Source organism: Vidua macroura, chromosome 7 (assembly GCF_024509145.1).
Source record: "Vidua macroura isolate BioBank_ID:100142 chromosome 7, ASM2450914v1, whole genome shotgun sequence".
NCBI lineage: Eukaryota > Metazoa > Chordata > Aves > Passeriformes > Viduidae > Vidua > Vidua macroura.
In genome coordinates, this window is record NC_071577.1 from 40,708,807 (window position 1) to 40,726,366 (window position 17,560).

At 41.1% G+C, this 17,560-nt stretch overlaps 1 protein-coding gene across 6 annotated transcripts in view; it reads left to right on the forward strand.

Moving 5' to 3' along the window:
- TANC1 (tetratricopeptide repeat, ankyrin repeat and coiled-coil containing 1) overlaps positions 1-17,467 on the forward strand; it is a 60,099-nt gene extending 42,632 nt beyond the window's left edge. For all 6 annotated transcript variants that reach the window (XM_053982882.1, XM_053982879.1, XM_053982880.1 and 3 more), the window contains 15 exons: positions 488-654; positions 1,900-2,507; positions 3,857-3,965; positions 4,179-4,301; positions 5,136-5,372; positions 5,990-6,175; positions 8,034-8,112; positions 9,478-9,611; positions 10,358-10,481; positions 10,595-10,770; positions 11,797-11,929; positions 12,759-12,850; positions 13,270-13,416; positions 13,895-13,995; positions 14,875-17,467. In XM_053982882.1, coding sequence (XP_053838857.1) covers positions 488-654; positions 1,900-2,507; positions 3,857-3,965; positions 4,179-4,301; positions 5,136-5,372; positions 5,990-6,175; positions 8,034-8,112; positions 9,478-9,611; positions 10,358-10,481; positions 10,595-10,770; positions 11,797-11,929; positions 12,759-12,850; positions 13,270-13,416; positions 13,895-13,995; positions 14,875-16,237 — 3,779 coding nt within the window. In that variant the 3' untranslated portion in view covers positions 16,238-17,467. The remainder of the gene's footprint in view (positions 1-487; positions 655-1,899; positions 2,508-3,856; positions 3,966-4,178; positions 4,302-5,135; positions 5,373-5,989; positions 6,176-8,033; positions 8,113-9,477; positions 9,612-10,357; positions 10,482-10,594; positions 10,771-11,796; positions 11,930-12,758; positions 12,851-13,269; positions 13,417-13,894; positions 13,996-14,874) is intronic.
- Positions 17,468-17,560: the final 93 nt, after the last annotated feature.

The following is a 17,560-nucleotide window of genomic DNA, read 5'->3' on the forward strand; positions in this document are numbered from 1 at the left end:
GGAGCTCTGGCAGCTTTGGGAATGTGCCCATTCCCTGGGGAGCCTGGACAGTGCCAGCACCCTCTGGGGGAATAACCTTTCCTGATATCCACCCTAACCTCCCTTTGACACAGCTGCAGCCATTCCCTCCAGTATGGTGTGTAAAAGAAAGCATGTAGCAACATGATTTTTGTATTTAATAAAACTCTAGCAAACTCCTCTTGAAAACAACTGCTTCCCAGCATGTGCCATCTTCAGCAGATGCCTGATCTGTGGCAGAATGGGGGCTTTGCCTACATATGAACAGAGTAAATCATTCCTGTTAAAACTGTTTTTAGTCTTCTAATGTTGTTTTTAATCTCCTAAATAATGCTTAAATGCCATAAGATGTACTGGTGTGCATAAAGATACATTTTTGCTTCTTGACATAGAAAATTTGAGGATAAAGGTGTGTCACTTTAAGGGAGAATGTGTTTTTATCCTTTCCTTTTTTATTCTGAAATTTCAGAACAGAAGATTCCTGAGGAAGACTACATAATTTTGGTAGATGGTTTAAATGATGCTGAATTCCATAAACCTGATTATGGTGACACAATTTCTTCATTTATCACAAGTATAATCTATAAGTTTCCTCCCTGGCTGAAGCTCATTGTGACTGTAAGAACTAATTTCCAGGTAAAAACACCTTTTAATGCTTTTCTTACTCTCAAAGACCAAATGATCATTTATATTGGCGCAGCTGCATTATTATGAAAAATACTGTGTTTAGAGGAACTCAAAGTCTCTTGGATTTTTTCTTTCCTTCCTCTGTTACATGTTTGTTTGCTGTGCACAGATACAATATCGGTGGCCTTTTCCATTGTGAATCACTTTATTGCTGCTGTCAGTAGAATTGCTAATACAAGAAATGATGAAATTTGAGTCTGTTCCCTTGTACCTCAGGAGTTCAGTGTTAAGGTGCAGGTGAGCTTCAGTACAGTCTCCAAGAGTTTATTTCTTCTCTGCCTTCGTACCACTAGCACTCACTGTTTAACTGAGTGAAGAGTTTATTTCTCAACTAAATTTTTGGGTTTAAGAAGGGATTTCTATAGCAGAGACTATTCTGTCTCTGGAGACTGGAGAAGTGTGTCTTTGCTTAAAACATCTCACTAGTCTGAAAGTGCAGCTTTTTGAAATCCATTTAATTACATAAAGTGGAATAGTTCCTTTTTGTGTTATGAAAGTCTGGAGATGTTTGCTAAACCTTTCTAATACATGACTCCATGTAAGAAGTTTCTGGTTTAAGTTACAAGTTGCAGAAGTGTTTCTTTTAAATAAAGGTCTTTTGGATCTTTATTTACATAAACATAAAAGTATTCTGTGTAACTGAAGCATGAAAGTGTGTTCAGGTGAACCTGCTGAAATGTCTGTGCTGTACTTGGTACTTGTACCTTCAGGCACATGGGGCTGGGGATGTGTGCACAGCACCTTTCTGGTACATTGTTACTGGAAGGTGAAATGATAAGGGGAGTTCTTTCTCTTGTCATTTGTCACTTCTTAATAAAACATTCCTGTCTAATAGATCATTCCTTTCGCCTCCCCCTTTCCCTGGCCTGTCTTAGGGTCTAGTTCTGGTAAATGTTTTCAATTTTCTTGACTTTGAAGTGGTCATTTCTCATCCCCTTCAATTGTTGAGTTTGATCAGTGAAATATTTGAGACCTTCCTATGAAAAATGATAAAATGTAGAAATACTGTTCTCCCTGTTATGAGGAGGCAATATTTGCAAAACCATCTCAGGGTTACTGAATTCCTTTTTAATCTCTTATTCACTACAGAAGGGAAATGTAACAGAGATTCATCATTGAGTTCCCACTGCTGGAATACTGTAATATCTTTGGTTTGCTTATTTTTTTCTATTTTCCCCTCTTTCTCCCTCACAGGAAGTGTTAAGTTCACTACCATTTATCGCAATATCCCTGGATAATTTTCCAGACAACAAAGGCATTCACGATGATTTGAATGCTTATATTCAGTACAGAATTAATAACAGTCAAGAAATTATAAACAACATGTCTTTAAATGGAAAAGCTGATGCAGCTACAATTGGGAAAGTGAGTAACCACCTGATCATGAGAAGCCTGGGATCTTACCTCTATTTGAAACTCACTTTGGATCTTTTCCAAAAAGGTCATTTAGTAATCAAAAGTGCAAGCTACAAGGTTGTTCCTGTGTCTCTGTCAGAGCTGTACTTACTGCAGTGCAATATGAAGTTCATGACAAACTCTGCTTTTGAGCGAGCTCAGCCCATCTTGAATGTGGCATTGGCATCCCTGCATCCCATGACAGATGACCAGATTTTCCAGGCTATTAATGCAGGACAGATAAGCAGTGAACAACAGTGGGAAGACTTCAGCCAGAGGATGGAAGCCCTTTCATGTTTTCTGATCAAAAGACGTGACAAAACACGCATGTTCTGCCATCCTTCCTTCAGGGAATGGCTTGTCTGGAGAGCAGAAGGTGAAAATACTGACTTCTTATGTGAGCCAAGGTAACTTAAAACTGCAGTAATTCATGTTCAAATAACCAAAATTAGTTTTTTTTATATTTGATTGCAGCAATTGGTGAGAGGAAAGAGTGATGTTAAAATACAAGTACACCTAATTTTTTCCGAAACGAAAACTTATATATTTAGAGGTGAAGTGACTTAAGATTCAAAGTTTACAATGCATAATTGACTCTCTGGAAGTCCGAAGTTTGCTCTGACTTTGCTACCCTCATGGAGAAATGAGAGTGCTATATTGTTGCTAACACAGCAAAATTGTTTAGGATCCTGTGCAGCAGCACCTTGTCTGTGTAATGTAGAATGCAGGAATAGAAGGAACAGATCATTTGTGCTTTTTTAAGTAAAAATGTTGAGACATTTTGTGCTGTAATTATATCCTGCTGGCATTGTTCTAGTTTGTTCCAGCTCACTTTCTGTGACTTGGAGAGCCAGAGTTGGTTGAGTTTGAGACAGTGGCTGTTACTCTTTGTCATGTTCTCACAGTCGGCTCCCCTTTTTTTTTTTTTTTTTCATGTTCCTTGGGGTTTACAGCTTTTGGGTTTTACAAAAGAATAAATAATGCTGGCATTTAAAATTATTACCACCACAAGAATTGTCTGAGCTTTCAAGTGGCTGTAATAAAACCAGTTCTGTAGGTGGAACTGGGGGCTTGCAGCCTTGTGGAGCCCTGGTCCCACCACACTGGGAACTCCCAGTGCTTGCCCCAGCAGCAGCGGGAGCTGCCTGGCCCAGGAAAAGCTTCTGATTGTGGAAAGTTCTGTTCAGAAATGTCTGAAGATGGGGTGAGAAGTCGCTTCCCACAACTTCCCCCCTCAGCTGAAGAGTCCAGCTAGCATATGGCTAACTGCCCAGTTCCAGTGTATAGTCTGATTAACAAATAGTATATGGTAACCTTGTTTTCTCAGGGTTGTGCTGCTCTCACTGTTTCCTAGAACACCGACCACCACTAATGTAGGTGCAGAATTACTAAATACATGTTTTCACTCAAATTTCACCAGTGTTCAGATCTTGTGCTTCTAAGAGGATTGGTTTGTTTCTGAGATGCCTGCAGTTCCTGGCTCTGAGAATGCAAAAGGGAGCAGTATGTAAACCACTTCAAAGCTGACATAGGGCCCCTGTGAGGGGACAGCACGGAAATAAATACCAGGAGTGTTTCATCTTCAAAATTTGCCGTTTTTCATTTTGCATTATTTCATTATGGAAAGAATTTTGTTTAGATGCGATGGTAACATTTGATGGTAACAGTTGAACTGTTATAACAGGCATAAAGATGTGTTAGAATATTTTCTGAGATACAGTTATAAAAGTGGTTCTCTCTTAATCCCTTTTATTAGGAATGGACATGCTCTGCTGGCTTTCATGTTTTCTCGACAGGAGGGAAAGTTAAACCGCCAACAAACTATGGAACTTGGCCATCACATACTTAAAGCTCATATTTTCAAGGTAAAGCTTGCAGTTTAGTAGACTTTAAGACCTGTTCGTATGAATGCATCATAGAGGTTCTCCTCTGGCTTGCTTGAATAATTTGTTGGGAGCTTATGCAAAATACTTGGTAGTGCTATCGATCCAGATTTTATTTCTTTTTATACTGAGTTGTAGATTAAAATAGGATTTCTAATTCTATAGAGAGATTTCTTGTTATATCATTTCTGATAGGGTCTCAGTAAAAGGACCGGAATCTCTTCCAGTCATCTCCAAGCCTTGTGGATTGGTTATAGTACTGATGGACTGTCTACAGCCCTGGCTTCTCTAAGAAACATCTACACACCCAACGTGAAGGTAAGAACATCAGCAGGGCTGTACAGCCAGCGCTTTGTCTGGCACTGGGCAGGGGAATGCTGAAGTCAGTGTGACCCTTCAGCAGAAAAGCACCTGGATCTGAACTCTTTTGTGACAAGCCTTCACATACTTTTGTAAGCGGTTGCTAAAGTTCAAATCAGTTTCCCTTGATAGTACTGATGGAAAGAAGGGTTTTTCCTTTTTTCTTCTGTGGCTGTGCTCTGTAGCACAGGTGACTGTGTGGCTGCGTTTTTGGGGGTTAGATGTCCCACGTGGCCTTGCTGGGCAGAGCTCAGTGCTCTTTGCTTCTGTGGGAAAGTGTCAGTTGTAAAAGGGGAAAATACTGTGAGAGGAAGGGATTTAAAATACCACAGCTTTGCACTGTTATTTGAATCCCCAGATGATGGATAGTGAAATCCAAGTCGGTCAGCTGTAACTTGAGCCAACTGCTAAAGCTTTTGACTGGAAATTTGTGTGTACGTAAACACACACGTGCATGCTCTGGCTGTTTTTTTTTTTGAGATTTTCTTCTTATGCAATCTGGCTCTCTCTTAATGGAGGTAGTTGCAGAGTAGCAGCAAGTCACACATGCAATTGTGATGAGAGTAGTGGGTTTCAGGGGAGAGACAGGGCTTCTCTTCAGAGTGCAGTGCTCAGTAATACAATAATATATTTACCAAGAGAAGATTTTAAACTGGTATGTTGCTATATATGTGTTGATGTCTGCCAATAAAATCTGCATCAAAATTAGGGTGTAACAAATGAGTACCTGATCAAGATATCAAATTCAGACAAATCTGAGGAAAACATTGTTTTGTTTAAATTAAATTTTAGGTGAGTCGGCTGCTGATTTTGGCAGGAGCAAACGTGAATTACAGAACTGAAGTACTGAATAATGCTCCAGTGCTGTGTGTTCAGTCACACCTTGGACATGAGGAAGTGGTCACTCTTTTACTCGAGTTTGGAGCTGCTATTGATGGAACTTCAGAAAATGGGATGACAGCCCTTAGTTACGCAGCCGCTGCAGGTCACATGAACATCGTGTCACTGCTGTGCAGAAAAGGTGCAAAGGTAAGCTGGTGCATAAAGATTGCCAAGCCTGCAGCCAGAAGAGTCATACAAAGGCTTAAAAAAGCTGTTATTGATTACTTAAGTGTATAATTATCAGACATAGGCCTGAGGGGTGAGTCCAGACTTCCGTGAAGCCTTTTGCACGTGCCACTGGTCACAACCCTCTGGCAGAGCTGTTCAACCAGTTTTGGGTGCCCCTCACCGTGTACTTTCACGACCTGTTGTCATCAGCTTGTCAGTGACTGTTACTGAGAGAGTGTTGGGACCCTCTAAAGTCGAGGTCAGAGGCACCCCCAGCTCTCCTCACCCACCCTCTGGTCCCCTCAGAGCCGCTGGCTGTCCAGCAGGCTAAGCACAATCTCCCCTTGGCAAGCCCATGCTGACTGGTCCTGCTCACCTTGTCCTTCCTATGTTTGGCAATGCTCTCCAGGATTAGTTTTTCCATCACCTTCCCAGCTGCTCAGGTGAGGCTATTGGGCCTGTAATTCCCCAGATGTTCCCCCTTGTCCTGGAAGTTAGGAGTGAGAACTGCTCTCTCATAGTGCCTTGAAGCATCTCCTCTCCACAGCATTTCATTGCATCCTTTAACCTCAGACGTTCCCTTTTCCCCCCTTCAGGCTGACCTTGCAGACAAGAAGGGCCAGTGTGCTTTGGTCCATAGTGCACTGAGGGGGCACTGCGGAATCCTTGAGTTCTTGCTCGGCCTGGTTTGGGTGGCTCCCTCCCAAGAACAGGATGCACTGAGGAAGCGCCAGGCACTGCAACAAGCTCTCACAGCAGCTGCCAGCATGGGGCACTGCCAGGTGGGTTGGGAATACAGGTACTTCCAGATCTGTTTGAAATCATCAGAATTGTACAACAGTGCTTGCAGCTATTTTTAAAAGAGGCTTGGAAAGAACTGTTGGCACTTCCGATATTTATTGTAGTATGTATTAGCAGCTGGTTTAAATGCTCTAGCTGAGTATCCAATAATACAGTTTGCTTCAGGATTTGTTTATATGTAATTTTCTGTATACTTTCTCCTCCCTGTCCTTGGAAGTAGTCCTAAATCTCTGGTGGTAGTGATGATTTTCTGTATCACTGACCCACCCAAGTATGTTCCTACTTTAGGCTGAATTTTTTCTTCCAATTTTTCATTGCATGCAATTGCAAAAGCTTCAGTTTTTAGCTTGATGCATACACCAACTTAGAAACTTCAGCTCAGTGTCACTTTGGAAGGAACACTAAAAATAAACACATAAGAAGTACTTAAAATGCTTTAGATATTTAGGTAATACAAGTATGCCTTCTGTTCATTGGGAAAATAAACTGTAACCTTGATAGAAAAGTAATGGCTAAGTAAAGATACTTGAATGAAGATCAGGTAGGCTAGGGGACTTGGTTATGTAGTAAGTGATGTACCAAAGGGGAAACAAAATCTCTTCACTAAAGCTGTTTCAATATATACTTCTTTTAAATCTAGCTTTAAATTGCTATAAAATAAAGAGTCTGATCTTTGAAGTTGTTTAGATGATCCAAATATAGACACATCTATGTGCAGTTAATTTATTATATGGTGTATATAAGCCATTGCTATCTCACAATAAAAACTTGAGGATTCTGAGCTATGGATAACTTGGATGAATGGATAATTCCATTACTCCCATAAAAGTTCTTGTTTGCTGTCCACTGATTAAATGAAAGCAGTCAACTCCTGAATATCAACAAAAGAGATCACATTAATCATAAACACATAAGTGAAAAATGTTCGTCTTTCTCTGTTTTTAAGAAATTTAGAAGCTGTATTCTTAGCTGGAAAGAAGATCTGTGTGTTTCAGGAATTTAAACAAATTATGTCCTAGCATTTTGAATTCTAGCATTTTCCATACATTGTATGCAGCAGTTTTCAGACAGTCTGAAAACACACAGATCCTTTCTCCCTTTCTGCCTTTGTTTTTTCCTGTAGCATCCCAAACTTTGTTAGTATGATTCTCCTCCCTCACCTGTTGACTGCAGCCTCAGTGACCATGTGCTCCATTAGAAAATCTGTTTGAAACAGTAATGAGAAAAAGTTTTCATTTAATGATCTTTTAGCAAGTGGTTTCAAAACACCGATTTCCTTAATATTCTAGAAACACAACAAAACTTATTTTAATGCTTATTTCAGCTTTAAAAATTGCCATTTATCAACATATGCTTAGACCATTCTGGGAAGAAATTTAGAAAAACAGGAAAGCTATAACCAATGTGGAAGGAAAAACCTAGGTATCACCATTTTACAAAATGTATGCAAATATTCTCATTTTTGCTCTCTTGTTTTAGATGATCTGGAATTTCCTCACTGAACTGGGAGGCTTTATTTTTGCCATTGTTTATTTTGTTTATTCTGTTCTATGTAGGCCACATGGGAACTCATTAAATCATAGTCATGCCAAACAATAAGTTCACAGAAGAGCACTGGGCTTTTTTTAAACTGTTTTCAGTAACATTCACTTGTCTTCAAGTCATTCTGAAGTCCTACTGAATTTGTTCTGAGTAATACTGATTTTCTTTTCTATTGATTATATGCATTGAGAGAGAAGCACTCTCACTTGTTTTACATCTTTTTGTCCCTTGCTGCATCATATGAGTGACAACTGATGCTCTTGTGGTCAGCACATCTCTGCTCACTGTTTTTGACAGGTGGTTCGTTACATCTTGACAGTTGAAAAAGACCATGACATGGACATCAATGACACAGATGCCTTGTGGGGAGAAACAGGTATTTCCCTTCTTGTGTGTTTCCTAATTAGCATTGCTAATTTAAGAATAAAGAGTTTTTAATCTTACTTTTAAAATGTAATTCTCCATAATAAAAATAATGAAAAATAATTGTTTTAATAATAAAATGCAGTTTATAAATATGGTTTTAACTTACTGAATTTATTATCTCAAGTATTGAAGGACTATTTTCTATTAAAACTACTGTAAATTACTGACTTCTTAACTAAATGGAAAACTGTAGAAATACAGTGCTTAAGTTTTAGATTCTCTGTTTGAGAACCTTTGTTTACATATCATTAGTTTTCAGGGAATGCTTGGCCATCACCTCATTTGTTCTGATTAGGCAATGGAAGGAGAGACCTGCCTTTGGTCATCTGGGAAAGGCCAAATGTAGTTTTTAAGGCAGACTGTAATGCCTGCACTGCAGTTCCCTGGTGTGCCTTGTGAGTGGCATCTCCATTCCATGGAAACAGCCAAGGGTGGGGGAGCAGCATTGGGATGATGGTCAGCAGCCTCTCACATCCTGGAGAAGCAGATGTGCTTTGTTCCTACATGTGTACAAAACCCATGTTGCAAATCCAGTGAATTCCAAAAGCCATACATCTGCTTCTAAATTAATTTTGTTCTTCAATATTTTCCTGTCAGTGTTTTTTATATCCGTGCATAATACATTGGGACTCTTCAGTCACTGAGGAAGTGAACTCCCTAAAAGGGGGATTTTTTAACAAGGCTTGACTCTTTTGCATGTAATATTGATATCCATAACAGTTACTTTCCAGTTATTCAGCTCTAAACAGTTGTTATAACTGTTACACAGTGCAGTTTCATCGACTGAGGAGGGAATGGGTAAGATAAGTGCTAAAAAAGAAAAATTTACTTCTTCCTGCAGTGCTTGTAATTTCCTTTACTTTCAGCATTCATTGGAATTAAAAAAAAAATTCTACTTGATCATGTTTGAAAACGTTAAAAATGAGTAACAGGAAATTCACAAATTGAGCCACTTCTTAGAAGAAAATGGAAGTTACTAGGCTTTAGAAGCTGGAGGAGCAAGTCCTTTTCTGATTCTTGCATAAGTCACACATTAACTCATTTTTTAATACTTGTTGGCATGACTAGTGAGGCTTCAACACAAACAACAAAATTTAAATTTCAAGTTGTGTTTAAAACACAATATGAGCAAAATAGAATAGGGGGAAAAGAATCATGATGGGGAAAGTATTTCCTTATTTTGTTCTTTTCAGCTTTCAGTGAGTATCACAGTGAAAAGCTGAAAGAATGGGGATTCAGTAACACTCACATACTGTGCATGTGTCCAAAGGCCAAATGAGCCAAGAGCTGATGTTGATGCAGATGCTTTCTCTAGCCCTGACAGCTGCTGCAGGAAGAGGAAAGCTGGAAGTGTGCCGGTTACTCCTGGGGCACGGAGCGGCCGTGACCAGAGCCAGCAGGAGAGGCGTGCCCCCGCTCCTCTGCGCCGTCCGGCAGGGCCACTGGCAGGTCTGGCACAGCTTGGGGGACCCTTTGGGAGGTGGTCCCTCATTCCTCCCATCTCTAGTTTTGAAAATAATTAGTGTCAGTTTTCTAATACATGTTTGCATCTGCTTCAGAGGCATGTGCTCAGAAGTTTCACTTCTAAACCCTTTGTATCCCTGGAAATAACTTAAAAAGCACATTTGCCTCACAACAGTCTTAGTTATAATATACCTGAAAAATAATGTGAGTTTAAAATATTTTGTTTCCTAGACCAAGATCAGAGGTGATTTCATATCTTTTATACTGTTGGTGTGCAGAGAGAGAACCTTGGATTCAGAAGCCTTCCTCATGCTGGCCTCTCCTGTCAGGAGAAGGCCTTGAACTGCAGTCAGGGCTCGAGCCTACATAGAACTTCTCAGTGGTTACCATAAATACCACCTTAGTCCTCTTTGTTAAAAGTTCATGATATTATGGCTGAAACCTCAATCTGCCAATTCCATAAAATCGTAGAGTGGGTAAGATTGGAAAAGCCCTCCAAGACCATCAAGTCCAGTTGTTCCCCAGGACTGCCAAGGCCACCAGTAACCCATGTCCTTAAGTGTTACACCCACGTGGCTTTAAATCCCTTCAGGGATGAGGCAGATGGGAATTCCACCCCTGCCCCTGTGCCATGGCTGGACAGCACTTTCTGAGAAGAAATTTTCCTAAAACCAATCTAAACCCCCACTGGTGCAAGGAATATATTTTTAATTTGGTATTTTCTGTTTCAGATTGCTAAACTTCTAGTGGAGCACGGGGCTGATGTGAATTTAAGTGACAAGCAAGGCCGGACACCACTGATGGTGGCTTCTTGTGAAGGACATCTGAGCACTGTAGAATTTCTCCTTTCTGAAGGTAGAAAATAAATAGCAGATTACAGCTGCACCAGGGATTGCATCTGGGTATGTTAAGGAATTTTTCCATTTAAACAGAGAATCTTCATAACAAAGTTCATATTCATTTTACAGGTGCAACTGTTTCATCTCTGGACAAGGAAGGACTGACAGCTCTGAGCTGGGCATGTCTGAAAGGCCACAAGGAAGTAGTTCAGTATTTAGTAGAAAAAGGTGCAGCAACTGATCAGACAGACAAGAATGGACGAACACCTCTAGACTTGGCAGCTTTTTATGGGGATGCTGATATTGTAAGTATAGCAACACATAACATTCAATAAAAAGTTACAAAAATTTAGAATTCAGAAAAAATATTGCCTACCAAAATAGGAAATTTGGGAAAGTAGCCAGAAGGGTTACACTCCTCTCATCTTGACTGCAGTGAAAATGTTTGCTCAGGAAAGCATTTTCTAGATAAGTAGAAGCTCAGAATTATGCTACAAACCCACAGAGGTCCCTTCTCAGGGTCCTGGTCAGTTGGTGCCTTTGTAGAGGAAATACCCTAAGAGCAGGTGTAAGAAGAGGAAGGGCACACTCAGGTCTGTGTGCACTGTGGACAGATCTGAGAGGTCAGCAAGGAACTAGACAGAACAGCACACGCAGCCTCTCACTCTCACATCTGTGTTTCTGCAGCTCGCATACACAAGGTCTGTTTCAGGTGCTGCTGTGGCATCTAACTCACTGCAGCATGTTGTCCCATTCAGCCTTTGTCTGAATTAACTTGAAATTGTAAATAAGTCCTCACGTTCCGTAGTGGCTTTGGTAGTTTTTAGACACTGTGTGTGTTTTTGCCCGTGACACTGGGTACTGGAGACTCTGCTGGAGAATGAGGGGTGTCCAGGCTCCTTCCTGTCCCTGCATTTGCTGTAGGTCACTGTCCTGGAGTGGTGCCAGCTCCCATTTCCCTGCCTAGACAGGTCCCTTCAGTAGGTCTGTGCTCAGCTGCTGGCCAGGCTGGGACAGGGACAGTACCAGTAAAGAGGTTCTTGAGCAGGCCCATGGCTGTGGGTCATGGCGCTTGTCCATGGGCAGGACTGTTGGTGCCTCTTCCCTTACAAGATCACTGCTGGTGGCACTTGAGCAAGTAATGGTTATGGGAAAGAACTGCTGCTTCCCTCCAGCCTGCCTGTGCTGTGGTGCCTGTAGATGGCTGTACTGTCCTCAGCAGCATATGCTAGTGTGTTTCAAAGAAGATTACATGGTACCTTAAATATTTCCTTGTTCTGCCTTTCCTACCAGAAGCCATGTTACAAGGCATGTCTCATTTCTTCTCCCAGGTGCAGTATTTGGTGGAGAAAGGAGCAATGATTGAGCATGTGGACCACAGTGGCATGAGGCCACTGGACAGAGCGATTGGCTGCCGCAATACCTCAGTCGTGGTCATGCTGCTGAGAAAGGGAGCTAAGCTGGGTTAGTGAAAGTGCCCTGCACCATGGCAAACAACTGGGTTCTGCTCTGCCAGAATTAGTTATTTCTGTAAAGTAGATGAAATAAAACACCAGATTTTTGCAGGCTATCTGGTTTGCAGATGCCCACCCAAGAGAAACAATCTCCTTTAAAGACAGACACACAAGACTCACTTTAGAAGTGAGGAGGCGCAAGGACTTTTACTGTGCTTTTATTGTGCTCCTTCTTTGATGTGTGCTGATGGTGACGTCTGGAGGAGTCACTGTATATGGTTACTCTGCCTTAATATATTGCCTTAAGACAAGAAAATGATGATTGTGCTATTACTAATACATAATTCTGACACTATTAATGATTTAGATTAGGAAGTTTTACTTTTAAATAACATTCTTCTAATAAACTATAGAACTGTGTATTTTTGCAAAGGGTAGGCCAAAGAAATTTAAGTTATGTATTGCCAGTAGGCAAGTACATGATGCAGTTGTATATGTGATAATTACTGAATATTTAGTACATTTGAATCACTATTTCATATTATTTGGGTAGTAGGTGTGATCAAATACAGGTTCTTACTTAGGCCTGAATTTAATTGTGACTTCCATACATTCCTTCACAGGGGTGAAATGTATTAGACCATTTAACACCTGGCTGCTGTCCAGGTGGTGGCATAGATGCATTTTAAATGTGTACACCCTAATTATGATGATAATAGTAATACTGGTTCCATGTAGGTGGAATATATACTGAAGTAGGACCAGGCTTTCTACTGTGGTAGACAGCAGAAACACACTTTCTTCCCTTTTGTCAGATAGCCTTAAAATTTAACTTGCAGGAAATGCAGCGTGGGCAATGGCCACCTCCAAACCCGATATTCTCCTGATTCTTCTGCAGAAACTGATGGAAGAAGGAAATATGCTCTATAAAGTACGTAGATTTTTCTTTTTTTCTTGCAGCAGAACAATGGACTTCTGCTTGAAGGTAGACTGAACGCCTTTATGCCTCCTTTTCAGTTATATAATCTGTTTAAAACAGAGTAGTAATATATCAGATTATATGATTTTTTTTCTGGTACTAGTAGTACATATTAGTTTCAAGTATTATCCTTGTCAAATACCATTAAACATTTGAGTTCAGAAAGGGAGACAAACTCTGATTAACATGCAGGTTCTCACTGTGCTTTTTTGACAGTGTAGTTCATACTGTGTATATTTATTAAAAAATCTGTCTCTGTGTTTTCTACTTGAAGGGCAGTTCTTGGTAGATGTCAAATATAAATATGCTTTTTGGCAATAGTATTGCAGTATTGAAAGTTTGTGAAAAATCTCGTTTCCTAAAATTTGCAGAAAGGCAAGATGAGGGAAGCAGCACAGCGCTATCAGTATGCATTGAGGAAGTTCCCAAGGGAAGGGTTTGGTGAGGAAATGAAAGCCTTCACTGAGCTGAGAGTTTCATTATACCTGAACTTGTCACGATGTCGCCGCAAAACAAATGTAAGCTCTTGCTGTTAGTCTGCTGCCTCTTGGGCATTGGGAGTCTGAGACTTATATCCTACTGCGTTACTGGGGTTGTATGTGGACATCTATCTGTGCTATTTTAGAATCCTTTTCACTATATCCTGATCATGGGCTTTATCATGCCAATAAATGGATGGCTTATAAGATGAGGGCGTGTTGCTGTGGGGGATCTATTACAGCTGGTCTTACATCATGCGGTTATTGTGGAATGAGGAATCTTTGTGGTACTTTTAAAAGACTGAATGGAAAACACTGCTACCTTTGTTATCAACCAGCACAACCAGGTGCCATGGCTGTGCTCATGTGTGCTTTGAGGAAATACCTGCTCTTGCAGACTGGGGCAGGAGCCTCTGCCACATGCGCTGGCTGTGCTCCTGCAGCCAGAGCAGGACCCGCAGCTGGCAGCTTGCTTTGCCTGGTGCTGTGTAACGAGAGTGTTTGATTCCTTTATTAGGATTTTGGAATGGCTGAAGAGTTTGCTACCAAAGCCTTGGATCTGAAGCCTAAGTGTTATGAAGCCTATTACGCCAGAGCAAGAGCCAAAAGGAACAGCAGGTACTGTTTGATTCTGTGCATGTCTGCACAGATTTTTTTTTTTTAACTTGCCATTTTTAATAACTTGTTCTTTTCTGCTAGTTACATTTCAAATTTGCAAAGAAAAAATTATTTTTAGTGCACTTTGCATCTGTATTAGATCTCTCTTATCAGATAAAGCCAACCACATCCAAATAGTGGTTATTGAGTACTCTGTAAGTACTTGTGAGGCAGTCCAGAAAATAACAAATTCATTTGAAGAGGGATTATTTTAAATGTAACAGTGAATGGGTCTACTGCTCCACATGATTCAGCAGAATGTGACCAGCAGTGTGCCACCCAACTCCAGCACGTCATTATTTATTGCCAAGCTTACAATTTATTACTGGCTGCTTTGATAGGAAAGAATATGATGAATCAGCAGTTGAAGACAAAAATAAGGGACAGAGGAGGAACGATCTCTTTAGGTTGAAAGAGTAACAAACTATAGTGGTGTAGCTGAAGTACAGGAAGAGGTGCCTTTTTGATTCACCATGTCTTTTCTAAACACATCAATAAATGGTCATGAAGCAGAGTTCAGCAGGTTCCCTACTCTGGAGGTAACTGTGGAAGACCTTGTGAGACAAAGTGTCAGTTCCTGGTGTTCCCAGCAGAGAGTTCTGCCTGCCTGCATGGGGTGTCAGGATACTTTAGGGAAGTGTTTAGGGTTGGGTCTGCACTTCCACCCTAGTTAAGAATTTCCTGAGGTGGAGAACTTCCAGTTCTAATTTGTCACCACCTGCAGCAGGAAGCAACAAATCAGGACATTTCGCTGAAAGGGTGGAGGTGGATTAGTAGTAGGTAATGCAGGGACACAGATTTGCCCCAATTTTCATTGTTTACTTATTTCTTCCTAAACAGAAAATTACTTGCTGCTCTCGCTGACCTACGGGAAGCCACTCAGATATGCCCCAGCAATCAGGAGATAAAACGCCTCTTGGCTCGGGTGGAAGAGGAGTGCAAACAGTTCCAGAGAGCACAGCAACAGAAGCATCAGTCTCCACAGCTACTTGAACAAACCAACAATTCTGATAATGAGGAGGAAGGAATTGTACCAGGTGTGAATGATAATTTTAATCTTCAAGACAGGGAAGATGAGCTGCCACACCCCAATGAATCTCTTTCTCCTCCACAAAAGCTGCAGTGTTCCTCAGCCGCTTCATTATTCAGCAGGACCCTTCAAGAAGGTGTTCAGAAAGCTCAGTGTGTGTCCCCTCAAAGCAGAACAAGCAACAAGTACCTGAGAGAGCCAGGCTTGATCATGCAGCCAACAAAGCAGGCACAGATTGTAAAAACTAATCAGCATCTGAGCTCCATCCAGCCTGGATCTAAACTAGGAAGCAGTCAATGTAGCACCAAGCCACAATCATCTTTGCAGCATCTTCCGCACAGTCCCTTGCCCATCCGGCACTGTAGAAGTCAACAGGTGGATGGGACAAGCACATTGTCATCTGGAAGCATTTCCATAGATCCCACTGCTGAACTGCACAATGAGAAGTTTGTGTCCAGCCAGCGTTCGCATCCACAGGATCATGAGACTCTCTCTTCTCGTTCTTTTGCTAGTAAATCTAAACCTGGTGACATATCAACAGCCTCTGCTCCAATGAATTTCAGTGACTCAAGGCAGCAAAGCCCTGTACCCAGTGGTGGCTCTTCTGGCTCTCCATCCAGTAGTGTGATTCTTGCCAGCTCATCAAGCAGCTTCACTTCAGCCAGCAGTTTGTCAGGCAGTGTTAAGGGGCTGGGCCCAGATGTTCGACTCAAGGAGACCAACATCAGTCAAGCTCAGGGCACTGAGCACCGACCTCGCAATACCCCGTTTATGGGAATCATGGACAAGACTGCAAGGTTTCAGCAGCAAAACACACAATCTAGTCGCACTTGGCACTCTCAGACAGCAGATGGATTATCCACAAATGTTGTTTCTGCAGGCATTCAGCCCTCCAACTTGGAGCAGTTCTCAGTTAAACACTACTCAACTAAGGGATCCTCTACAGGTGCTGCCCTGGGAGATGGCAGCCAGAGCAGCGTGCAAGCAAAAGAACGTGAGGAGCTCACTTGCCAAATCCCTCCCCACTGTACAGACAGCAGATCACCCAACCAAGGTTCTCATTTATACCCTGATGCTGTAGCCAAACTGCCATCCCACAGCACTCAGGACAGCCACCTCAGTCACGTCACCACGGCAAAACCAAAGCGATCGTTCATTGAATCAAATGTATAAATTCTGTCCTGTACATTGACGGGGTAGACTGGGCTCACAACATCGCAGGGTTTGACCGCTCTACAAAACACCGACTGCCTCGGCATGGCCAGGTACAAGGGAGCAGTCTTTAATGGGATACAACCACTTCCAACTGTTCCTACCATCACAGGGCAGTGACAGTAACTGGAATAACAAATTGGTGTAGAAAGACTCAATTAGGTTGGCCTAGACACTTGAGCAGAGAAATCCTTTCCATTACATGTTACCATTAAATAAGCTTTTCCTTTCACATACAGCTTCAATCTTGGCTTTTGGTTCTCTTGCATCTCACACATAGTACTCGTGCCTCTCAAATGCTTACGTGCTGATGTCTCACAACAGCGCTAAGGGAGATAATCTGCTGCAGAATACTCAGATCTCTACATGCATGCATTTTTTAAAAATCAAATTATTTTATCACTTTTCTAGTGGGATCTAATTTGAGTTGCATGATGTACATTTAGGAAGCATAAATACTTTGTGTATGAGTAAACTATGCAGCCATGCTTTGACGTGTAAATATAACTATTTTTAGTAAATAGAAGAAATTAAATAAAATGAGTGACATTTGCATGTGTATTGAGAGGCTTTGACCATATTGGTTATTGCACTGAAGAACACAATATTATGGCCTATTAACAATAATCGCACTTTATATAGGGTATCTAATCACCTTTGGGTGCTATCTTAAAGCAAAATGATTTATTGTTTATTTGTGAAAAGGTACAACAACTAAATGCTTAGTAAATGTTTTTATGGGAAACCCAAGAAAGGGATGGAGTGAACGTGAAAGTTTGAGGAACAGCGTATGTGCAGTTGCATGACAGGATGAAGTTGAGATGTTGGCTTTTTAAGGAATGAGGATTTTTATTGGCAAGAACTTACTGAAAATGAACTGCTGCAGTGACATTCCTATGAGTGCAATTCAGTTGGAGTGTTCAGCTTTATACTCTTCCCATCATGCTTGATTACAGTGTTCTGTGTACATTGTAAACAGCTGTACCCAGCTCTACACATCCTTTTGCAGTTTGTATCATTACACTTTAGCTTATTTATTGTTTACTGTTTCTTTGATATTTTGTACAAGTCCTATATTAGTCTTGTCCTGTAGTTCTATTTTTGCACAGCTACTGTACTCTTTCCATACAAAATAAAGATTATTAATATACCTGTGGGATGAGATGCAGTCCCTGATGGTTACAGGAGAAACTCTATCCCAGCTTTTCCAACTACATGTCCAGTAATGGGGAACAGAGACAGACAGTCACATTTTGGTTTGTTAGAGTAGAAAAAGAAATACAG